Source organism: Equus caballus, chromosome 14, assembly GCF_041296265.1.
Source record: "Equus caballus isolate H_3958 breed thoroughbred chromosome 14, TB-T2T, whole genome shotgun sequence".
Taxonomy (NCBI): Eukaryota; Metazoa; Chordata; class Mammalia; order Perissodactyla; family Equidae; genus Equus; species Equus caballus.
The window spans coordinates 98,112,586-98,124,832 of record NC_091697.1 but is presented as its reverse complement, the minus strand read 5'-3'; the positions used below and the strand labels follow the sequence as shown (position 1 = coordinate 98,124,832).

The following is a 12,247-nucleotide window of genomic DNA, read 5'->3' as shown; positions in this document are numbered from 1 at the left end:
TTCACAAACTCCTGGCCATGGAAGTCTCCAGAAAGAAATGCCCCCAAAGTCTCAGAGCTAGGAGGCACCCTAAATTTTTTGATGGTGGTTGGAAATTTGGCTCTGGGTGACACAACCAGACTTGCCTTACTCATTCCTAACACCATGGTCTTAATCATCACTCCAGCCTTCAGAGCTCATATATTCCTGACTCATCCTACAAGTGCTGTTCCCCTGTTCCCCTCCCTCTGATGAATATCTAGTCCCTCCTTCAAGACTCAGCTCTCACATGGCAGCCTCTCTAAAAGCCTTCCTTCCCTGACAGCTCATAGTCCACCTTGGCCTCCAGTCTTGCTGAACCCTATAGCAGTTAAGGGCCCACACCACCCCTTTGGCATTTATGTTGAGTCAAATCTCTAAGAAAAAATCATCACAAGTGGACATATTTTGTTTAACTTCATAGGATAAATAAGAATGGGAATAAAAGAGAGAAGTTTAGATAATACAGTTATTGAACTTTTTCACCCTAAAAATGCCAACATGTAAGAAGGAGGAAACTGACTCATAGACAGGGCAAGGCGGGCAGTTTCCTTTTCTGTTCTGGGTATCATCCCTGAACATAATCAACAGAATAATACCTGGGAAGTTTCAAGAATGTAGCTGCAGGACAAGCATGAAAGAAAGAGACAGACGTCAGTTTATCATAAAAAGCCATACTTTGGTTGATTTGGCTGAACAATCATGAAAAGTGCTAACAGAAGACGACTAGCCCCCCATGCCACTGGGAGGGTTGAAACACAGTCTGGCGGTCCTCAGTGGGGGACGTGGTGTATTCAGCGGGAGAGAAGCAGCGTTAGCCAACTGTCAGGGCTCTTTGCTGCCTGAAGATTCTATCATTCTACTACAAACAACAATGATAATGACTTGTACACTTTGCAATCAATAATAATAAAAGCACAATGTCTGTGGATAACTTACTGTGCTGACAGTGGACCCCCTTAAATCCTCGGGGACATTTACACACATAGCCTATGAATGTGTCCCCTCGGTATGCTTCACTTCTTTCACAGGTTCCTCCATTATGGCATGGATTAGGAGTGCAGGGACCTGAAAGACAGAAAAAATATTGCTGCATGATGCATATGCTTTAAAGTAGACATTAGGTCAATGTTTTGCAATTAATTTTATAGAAAAAAGTGTTCTGGGTATTAGTGGTCCAGGAAATGTAGTAGTTGTGTGGACTCTGGAGACCACTGGCCTGGCTTTGAATCCCGGTTTCACCACTTTTGGGCCATGTGGCCTTGGAGGATTTCTTTAACCTCTCTGTGCCTCAGTCTTACCTTCTCTTAAGGGTCAATACTAATAGAATCAACCTCAAAGGGTGATGATACAGATGAAAAGAACTCATAAAATATAAATATAAAATACCCAGAACAGTGTCTGCTATACACTAAGCACTCAAAAAATATTAGCGCTAAGTAAAATATTGCTATTTCGTTTGCAAATTGTAAAATATCTTTTGTATGTTTAAAAAGGAATGCTGAACAGCAATTTCTGGAGTTATAAACACTGAAGAGCTTTTGTTCCCCGCTGGTGAAAGTAGCATAAACTTGCCAATGACTATAACCACATAGGCCAAGTGAAGTGGAGAGCTGGCTGCAACACTTGTATAGACTATTTGTGAGTTTTTGGTGGGACATGTTTCTGGAGAATCACAAGGTTTGCCAATCTATGAGAAGTAGCTCACCAAAAGTTGCAAATACAAAGATGAGGGACTCATAGTCGTTTTTAAGCTTTGAGAAAGTAACTTCAGCAGAGTGACTGGGACCTGGGAGGGCCAAAAGAAGTGTGGCACTTGACCCCCTTGGAGAGAACCAGTGGCTAGCACTGATGGGGTGTAGAGCTGGGCCAGTCCTGCCTGACTCGGGATTCCTCTAATTCACATTCTTTACTATGGGGTGTCCCTTTGGTATGACTGAGACTTTCTCAAATGGCATGGCAGTCTGAGGCTTTTTCTGTGCAATCTTCCTTCTTTCCTCCCTTCAGAGGTGACAGGCTTGTGCTACAGTCTGAGAGCTCACCCTACCTACTCTTGCTCCCTCTCTCCTTGTCCATCACAGACATCTCCCCAATAAATCTTCTGCACCTCTAATTCTGTCTTATAGTTGGCATCTTGGAGGATGCTAACTGATTCAGGGCAAAATCCAGACTATGGGTTGTGAAGAAGGGAAGAGACCAGTTGAAGGAAGAAAAAGCTCTCCCTGGGAGATGAAGAAAGATCAATGAAAAAATATAGTATTCTCTAATTTTGTTTGTTTTTTTTTTAAATTGGAGAGACTAGAACATATTTATAAGTGAAAGAAAAGTCACTGAAGAGATAGTTAAGATGTACATACTAGAAAAGGAACGCAAGAGTTATTAAACTAAGTATCTGACTATGTAGGAAGATGTGAATGCCAGAGTCTTGGAGGAAGATTAGCCAAGAAAAAGAGCAAGTGGTTTCAGCAAAGACTAAAGGGAAGACAAAGGCTTGGCCCCAAGAATAGTGATAACTTGAGGCAACTGGTTGGAGCTCCAACAGGCAAGGCTATTAGAAGGGTGCAATAGTGAATAGGCTGCTCAGGCATAGTCAAAGCCGTATAAGGATTTATGGAAAGAAAAGGAAATTCACTATTGTCACTTTGAGCAGTGCGATAGAATGTCAACAACAGGAAGTACTTAGGGGTTGGGCAATATTGTCTTGCTTTGAAGCAAGACTTTATCATTCTATTCTTTCCTCCAGCAGCTGCCTTTGACACTCAGTTTCTTCCAGTTTAAAATTTTGTGAAATTCAACGGTTGTAGAACCTAATAAGGATATGCATGAAAAAGGAAACAATGTGGCAATTCTACAGCGTCTGGATCTTCACTTGTTGATAGGGCTGACTTTGAGGAAGGGAAAATAAATCAATGTATCTGCGATTTTTCTCCAGATAGCTCCATACCAATTAAAAACAATGCATCTATATCTTTGTGCTCTGCAGTACTCGTCAATTACACTAACCAACACCTGCCCTTGAGGTGGTACGTTGCCATTGTGTGAGACAGGAAGAAGATGAAATACCAATGATCAGTTTTGTGGCAATGTGAATCATTTCCTCCCATCACTAAGAGATGCACACCATGCTCCAGAACCTCTCTCTCTTCTCCTTTCTCAGTTTCTACTTCTTCTTTCCTCTCAAACTAATTAACATTTGATGGTGCCTTATAATTTACAAACTTTTTTCACAGAAATAATCTCATTTATTCCTCACAGCAACTGGATGAGGTAGCTGTCATTACCATTCTTGTTTAGATTTTTTAAAAACTGAAAGTCAGAAAGATTAGATAATATTTCTCAAAGGAACATTTATGAGTGATGCATTTAGGTCTCAAACTAAGAATGTGTGATTCTAAAGTCTAAACTCCACAGAGAATCAACTAATTGAGAAGGGGAGAATGAAATAAAAGTGATGTTAGAGTTTTGACTCATCAGTTCATTTCAAAATAATAAAAAACATGACAGATTTTATTAACTGATAACTGATAGCCATGTGCATAACTGCAAAGGAAAAAATAAACACAAATAAATATAGTCAAAAAACTATAAAATTTTAAACAAATAAGGAGTCTTGGAGATCACCTAATCCAGTCTTTTAATTTCACAGTTGAGGAAAGAAAGCTTAATAAGAACTCAGTGATTGCTCCAAAAAACCCACTTAATATGAGGAAAATTGAGTTTAAGGAATTGTATCTAGGAAGAAAAATTATTAAAACCAAAAATGATTAAGCTATTCCTGCCCCTTCAAGAGAGTGATGTAATTTCTATCAGAAAGCACACAAATCTTTTCCTTGTCCCCTTCCCCATATGGAGTTGGGTGAAGGAAGGATTAAAAAAAAAAAAAAAAGACTGAAATAGCAAGGCCTTTGCCAGGTCTCGGGAGCAGTTAAAGCCGTGATTCTGAGGAGGGTGGTCGATGGAAGTCACTTTGAAGAACGAGGGGCGGATACGAGCCTGGAATGGATGACTGTTTTCACTCAAGCCAAAGACATCTTTGGAAAAGCAGAACTTGGCTAGAAGCTGAGGATGAGTTAGTGACTCTGCATAATAAAGGAAAGAACTTAGGAATGGATGGGAGAAACCCTGACAGGAGACCCCAAAAGCAAAGCTGGAAGTAGACTTCAGGCAGAGAAGGGGGTCACGCAGTGTGCTGTGAGGCTGTAATATGTGAAGAAAGGTAGCTAGGAAGAAATTGTGATGTCTGGAATTCAGGTTGAAGTTGTTTGCACAGCTGCGATGTGAACTGTCTCTGCTGGAGGATCCAGATCTGCACTCAGGTCTGCTGGACACAGACCTGTGTGTGGTGTTTGGGGAAATCCGGGGAAAGGGCTGTGCTAATCATGAGGCTCATCCTGGCAGGAGGCAAGAAGTGTTGCAACACGTAATGCCCAAAGGATTCAAGAATCCACTGGGTACAGGAACCCGAAGACAGAGTTGACAGAAGTATTGAAAGTCCTAGACACTCTGGGTATTTCCTGAGGATGTAGGTGAAGCCTGTCCAGCTATCTTGGTGCAGCTTCTGGGATTCCCAAAAGATGTGAGTTGGAGGGTTGGAGTTCATTTTATTAACACCCCAACGGACATCATGACCTCAGCTGACATGGGGGTTTCAGAAAAAGATTACCTGTTACAGAAGCTGAGGCTGCTGTGATTTTTCCTCCTCCAAGAAACTCCTTTAAAAGGTGAGGCTGAGGTAAAGCAAATGGGGGCAGGATTTCACCTTTCTCAAGGGCCTTACATGCTAAGCAACATGAGTATACATAGTATTCTGTATAAGGCTCCGTAAGAATATGTCTGTTTTAGAGGCAAGAAAACAGGTTTGCTCAGAGAGGTCAAGTAATGTCCAACGGGAAAGGCCAAGATTTTAACACACTCTGCCTGACTACAAATCTACGCCTTTCCATTAAGCCACACTTCCTGCCATGTTGAAGATCACATTAATACGTGATTCTCAACAGATGCAAACAGAATCAACATGAATTCACTCAGCACATTCCTGTAAATAATACAGGGCTCCAAAGCCTTCCTAAATGGAAATATTTCAGAGTACTTTCAGCAAATGGGGCAGGGTGTATTAGATATTATGAATGTAGACAGGCTCTGCTATGCTAACAGTACTCCATTTCAGCTATGTTTGAAATCCACTGTCAAACATGACTATTTCCTCAATATTATTGTGTAATAATATACTTTGTTTGCATATACTGTTGCTTGTACTGTGAAGATAAGAAAGAAACTGACCCCACTCAATATACAGGTTCTTGTTTTTTTTGTCCCTAATAATTATACCATGAGACTAATGCTATATGCCTTGTACATACTCTTTGAGAGTATTCCTGACAGAGTGTTGATCAGTCACATGTCGCTTTTCCCCACTAGACCATGAGTTCTCTGTGGGAAGAGTCATGGTTAGCACACAGTAGGTGTTTGATACATTTTGAATAAACAAGGATATGGTAGTTAATGAGTGACAGCCATTACATCTTTTGCCTAAACCCCATTCAAGTTTAGGTTTATAAGACAGCAATATCTTTTGGCTTTTCACTCGGTAATTAATTAGGATACTTTCTCCAGGTTTTCTATACCTTTCAAAGTTCAAATTCTTTAAATTTATAATTAGCTTCCAATATTTTCTGTTTCTAATATGGTTTAAGCTTCAAGAGTATTACATCTGCAATGGTATTAAAACTGTCAACAACAAATCATTAGAATGTACACTTTTTGCATAACATTACATGTGCCTTAATTCTTTGGCAAATATATAATAAAAGCAGTAAGATTGTATAATCTCATTAATAGTGTTTTGGTCTCCTAATTTAACAGTTCCTGTGTAAATAAAGACATTCACTTAAAGCATTAGCAAGATAAAATAATCAGAATATAAGTTAGTACATAAAGGAAGAAAGTATAATACATGTAGCCTAAGGTCTCAACTCACAAATCTGCTTGGTAGACAAAAGTTTTTGGGTTTGATGTTAAATAGCAAAAATTAAAATATTTATCGACAGTTTCCAGGTTTCTTTCTCCAAGTGATAAGTGGGCTAATCATATGCGAATCAGAGATCCTAGGAAACTCCTGTTTGTTTTTGTGTTTTCCCTCCATCCAATAATCTTCTTTATTTTGATACCGAAAGTAAGTATTGTTTTAAGGTCTTGACACACTGATAAATAATGAGCATCACCTATAGCATATATTGTTGCTTATACTGTGAGGAAAAGAAAGACACTGACCCTGACCTTGCTGGACACAGAGGTTTTGTTTTGTTTTTTCTAATTTCAGGTTAAATAATATTTGTTCATTAGGTACCTATTACGTGCTGAGCACTTTGCTAGTAATTTGTGATAAATGCTTTGAATGGAATTAAAATTGTCAGCAGCTGGAAGAGTAAGCACACAGCACAAGAAAATACTTAGTTATCCAGTTTATGCGCCTCATTTTTTTAAGGTAATTTTAATAGGTACCCTTTTACTGCAAATATACCATGCTCAGTATTAATATACTTTTTTGTTTATGTAATGGTATCTGCAAATTTAATTCTATAAGTTCATTAACAACATCATGTTAACTAACGTTTGTAATATGACCATGTTCTTAACTTTTGCTGCCTAAACTTTGGTATATTTAGGGTATGTCACATCTTTCCTGTAACATGCAATTTACATATATATAATTTACTATGCATTTACATATATTAAAAATATATACATATAAACTAGTTTATATACGTATATATAAATCTTATACATAGCTTTGAACACAATTTAATAGCACAGCAAAATTTGCAAACAATGAGTATTTCTCCACCATTTAGAGAAAAAAAGAAAAAGAAAAAGAAGACAGACAAGAGCAATCTCAGTCCCTTTCCCCTTCAAAAGTCTGCATCTTTAATATTCACAGGTATACAAAGAAGGATACAGAGTGGTGATTACGAGCTTCAGCTCTGATTAGTATTCATAAAAGTCCAAACTATCTGATTAGACAACAACACTTGATAATATCACTCTTAATATGAAAGTATAAGCAGACTTTCAAGATACAAGAGGCTTCAGGGAGTTTTAAAATTGATAATGCTGGAATACTTTTGTAGGTAATCTTTAAGTAGCTCCCAACACAATGGGGACAGCATACGATCGATATTAATGAACAACTGAATTCACCAGCATGCTTTCCAGGCGTTTTTATGCAAGCTCATATAAGTATGTCAACAAGATTAATTGCTCACAAAAGCATTAGATTCATACGGTTTGCTACTTTTCTGCATCTGCCTCCTCACAATTCCAAGGGTAGAGTTGAAGGCATTTCTGTATGTGTAAGATGGTTAGCTTTTCACACATTTAGAGACTATGTTCCAAATCGTGAATTCCTTATACTGTCTAAGCAGATAATTAGGAAGTAAATAGGTTACCACTTTCCTGTGAAAATGTGTACATAGACTTGGTCAATTTTACAAATTATGCCCCCAAAACATTGGCAGTTAGATATTAACAGTGAGTGTACATTTTAGGTTAGGTAATAGGGAAATGCCAATAAGGCAAGTGCAAAAGCATAGTTTCACACGTTGTTCTAGCAGTACAATGAAATAGGAACAGTTATGACCCAAAAGTTCACTCCAAACTCTGGTCTGAAAAACACATTAAAATTCTCTTAGTAGAGTGTGGCTTTTACATGTAATACGGTTTGAACATTTTGGCAGTTGCCGTTTTGAGCCATTGCCACTCTATTTTAAAACTAGTTGAAAAAGAAGGAATTATTCAGGGAACGTTCACACGATTGAAGATTTCAAACCATTTTTACACTACTTGTTTCTGCTCCTCCCCTTCCTACTTATCTCTACTCTTCCTTCTCACTTTTAAACATAAAGTGCAAATTCAGCCATTTGAGGAGAAAAATTGTCTATGGGTATTTTGTACACATACGAGAGGTAAACTATAAGTAAATCTAAACCATTCCATTTTGGGGGATAATCAACAAATTAAACAAATTGTTCTTTCAAGGTATAAATATTTGAATAGATTATGAAACTTGAAATCTGGAGCTAAACAGAGATTTTTTTTTAATTCCTACTGATAAACTCTCTCCTGAAGAATTAACACGGGACTCTCTTTATATACAATTGTCTATAGGAAGGCGCTGAGATGCTTGGTGGCTAGAGAGGTGTTTTGGAGTCCCCTTATTAGTTTTCCAGGGCTGCTGTAACAAATTAACACAAACTTGGTGGCTTTGAACAACAGGAATTTATTCTCTCACGGTTCCGTAGGCTTCGACTCTGAAATCAAGGTGTTGGCAGTGCCACACTCCCTCTGAAGGCTCCAGAGAAAAATGCTTCCTTGTTTCTCCCAGCTTCTGGTGGCTCCTGGCATCCTTGGTTTGTAGCAGCATAACTCCAATGTCTGCCTCCATCCTCACATGCCTTCTTCCCTGTGTTTCTCTGAGTTCTCTCTTCTTACAAAGACAGCAGTCATTGGATTTAGGGCCCACCCTAACTCCAGGATGATTTCATCCCAAGATCCTTAACTATTTATATCCGCAAAGCCCCTGTGATGGGGTGAATTGTGTTCCCCCAAAACTCATGTTAAGGCCCTAACCTCCAGGACCTCAGAATGCAACTGTATTTGGAGATAGGGCTTTTAAAGAGGTAAGTAAGGTTGAATGAGGCCATATAGCTGGGCTCTAATCCAATATAATTTCCCTTATAAGAAGAGGAAATTTGAACACATAAAAGAGACGCCAGTGATGTGCACACAGAGAAGAAAGGCCATGTGAGGACAGCAAGAAGGTGGCCATGTACAGCCCAAGGAGAGAGGCCTCAGGAGAAGCCAAACTTGCCAACACCTAGATCTTGCTCTTCAAGCTTCCAGAACCATGAGGAAAGAAATTTCTGTTGTTTCAGTCATCCAGGCCGTGGTATTTTGTTATGGCAGCCCTAGCAAACCAATATAGATCCTATTTCCAAACAAGGTCACATTCTGAGGCTCCTGGTAGACATGAATTTTGGACAGGCATTATTCAAACCACAGTATTCCCCAAGCAGTTGTTTTCTTAGAGCAATAGAGTTGATTAAGGAAACCAGAGCCCTCATTTATTGTGAGAGTTGGCTGGTGAAGCACTCATATTAATCAACGATAAACACCCTAGTTAAAGCTAAGTTTGGCTCTCATCACAGAGAGTAGTAGACAAATTCTGAGGGTTCAAGAAAGAGATCAAGAGAGCAGTTTAAATTGGGAGCAGTGCCTAGGAGAAGTGCAGAAATGAATTCTTAGGTGGCATCAAGGAGGATCTGGCAAGATAGAAGGAAGTATCAAAGAAAGAAGGAAGATTTCTTGGGGTTGATCCTTATCTGCTTCAAATTTTGGTTTAGCATTGGGCTTGACAATGGCAATATGTTTTTCATGTAGTCAGCCAGCATTCTGAGAAAGTTTTTATATGTATTATTTCTATAAACATTCAGCCATGCTACGTCTTTTGGAGCATTTAGTCCATTTATAGTTAAAGTAATTATTGTTAGGTATGTACTTATTGCCATTTTGTTACTTGTTTTCTAGATGTTGTTGTAGTTTCTTCTTCTCTTGCTCTCTTCCCTTGTGCTTTGATGGCTTTCTTTAGTGCTCTGTTTGGATTCTTTTCTTTTTATTCTTTTTGTATTTATTATCAGTTTTTGGTTTGTGGTGACCATGTGGTTCATATATAAGAACCTATGTTATATATAACAAGCTATGTCATATATAACAACTTATGTTGTTATATAGCAGTCTATATTAAGTTGATGATCCCTTAAGTTCAAACACATTCTAAAAGCCCTACATTTTTACATACCCCTCCCCACGTTTTATGTCTTTGACATCATATTTTTACCTCTTTTAATTTTGCATATCCCTTATGTAATCATTTTTGTCACAGTAGTTGATGTGTCCTCTTTTCCCAATAAATATCTCATTAAGCATTATCAACACTTTAAAAAGATAACAAAATACAGCCAAAGGAATTATCATTTTACAAAGTGATAGCTATTGCTTTAGCTACATGTTATTATGGAACACAATCTCACATTCTCTCCCCAGTCCACTCGTCTTGCACGCTGCTGCCAGAACAAGCCTCTGAACCACCACTTGCATAACAGAAATTCTCAGCTCAGAATGTTTTATTACCAAAGAGAACTCTGTCTCATTATTCTGTAGTCACCATGCATACACATTTCTTTTAATCCTCCAAAACATGCTGTCTCTTTTAGGGCATCTTTTAGCTAACCAATAATATTTGCTGACTTCTTGATTGTGTGATGTTTTTGATAACAGAACAATATGCAGTGAACTCAAGACAGAAGACAATGGTGCCCCTTGGTTTACTTTCTAAGATAAAGGAAACCAAATCTGACATTTTATGCCTGTGAACACTAAAGATAGTATATAGAGGCCTTCTCTAAATTAATGAATGCTGCACTAAATTAAGTAATTACTATTGTTGAAGTTAGCAATATAAGGTCCAAGTGCACCTTGAAATCTTGGGTCAATGGGATACGTACTCCCAAAAATCTAAGAGAAACATCAACATCAAAAGTGTAAATCACCATGATAATCAAGGTCACATTTTTATTTTTTCACGTGGCCACTAGAAAAAGAATAATGATTTCCCTGTGAAAATCCTGTGAAACCTCAGAATCCATAAATGCAATCTAAGCTAACTGATAAAACTGACATTCAATAATTTTTTGATCAACCTAAGAAAAAAAAATCTCTTTCTGTTTCTAGTAATTGTAGAAAACCAGCTCAAGTTACTTCTATGAAATTATAACAATTCCTCTCTAGTTCCTAAAAAAGCCCTCTTTAATCAGGGAGCTGTTTTCAAACAGAACTCTGCAAATGGCTTGTTTGAGAAGTGCATCTGTCAGAACTCACATCCCACGCTTTGCAAAACACAATTCAAGCTTAAGAAGATGCATCAGCATGTGGTGCAAAGTGGTAAGATATCATTCAAATTTGCCATTAGCTACCATGGTTTGTTTACTCTTCTACACGTCAATAGGACAGGGTATGGATTAAAGACCGAGCAGAGACCAATGTTCTCTACGTGTATTATTATAAGCAAAGAGCTGAGCTCAAGTTTCAGAAGCATCAGGCAATCACACTGTTTCACACAGTATCTCTAAGCAGCTACAAAGCCTCCATGTTCCTCATCAATCTCTCTCTGACAGCTCTTCACCTTTTCCAGGCTCCTCCTGAACTTGCTGCCTGTACTGCATAGTTAGCAGCTCACTGTACGCTGCTTCCTTCTCTAATTATTTCATGAGTCTCTTTTGTCTCCCTGATGAGATTATAAACTCATGTACAGGAACCCCTACTCCTTATATTTTTTCTACTCCCATAGACCCTGACAAAGTGCTAGATACTTTAACAATGCTCACTCCCTACTGTTGTGAAGCTATTAAGAAAACATAAATCTATGATGATTGACTGAAAATGTTATTAATTTTAGGAATACCAGCATACAGTCCAAATGACTAATCATAGTCTATAACAAAAAGTGAAAGTTTAAAGACTGGATGCATTTTCATCTGTAGCCGTTTCTCACCCACACTTAGCAGGTTTCAACAACCGAATTTTAAGCATAGGGCCAAGTCCAATTTTCTTTCTTGAACTCTGTGGCAATTTGTAAAATATCAGATTGTGAATAATCTTATAATTACAAATAGGTGTTAAAAATAGGTGCACTCTTTCCATGAAACTGTAGGTCTTTCTCTTGAAATCTACAATAGTGGTTTTGATTTTGAAGGCAGTGACAGAAGGTGGGGGAAAGGAGTTCTATTTTTACTTTTGGACTCTGCCCTCTGTGACTGCCATCTTGATCATGGCCACAAGCTCCCTGTAGGAGATGTTCCAGCTGCTCTCAGATGGGAAGGGTGCCGACCCAGACTTCACATCTGAGAACACTGGAAGCACAGCTGGACAGGCGAGTCACTGTTTGGATTGCCTCCTCAGGTCTTGCATGTGGCTGCTTTGTGGCAGACTTGAGAACGCATAAAACAAAGCAGGGATGGATTCTGGCCAGCTGGCCATCTGTTCCCTCACCCACTGTGATAATTTGGTCTTGTAGAATTTTGTTAAGTGAGCGTTAAGTAATGACCATGTCAAACAGAGTACATAATGAATGCTTCTTAATCACTGGATGAAAGCTTAGGGGATGCTTGCCCAAACA

The 12,247-nt window shown here is 38.5% G+C and overlaps 1 protein-coding gene across 2 annotated transcripts in view; it reads right to left on the bottom strand.

Annotated features, from left to right (window-relative positions):
- Window positions 1–12,247, bottom strand: part of EDIL3 (EGF like repeats and discoidin domains 3) — a 381,208-nt gene that overhangs the window by 202,455 nt on the left and 166,506 nt on the right. For both annotated transcript variants that reach the window (XM_001504634.5, XM_003362850.5), the window contains one exon: window positions 958–1,086. In XM_001504634.5, the coding sequence (XP_001504684.3) occupies window positions 958–1,086 (129 nt within the window). The remainder of the gene's footprint in view (window positions 1–957; window positions 1,087–12,247) is intronic.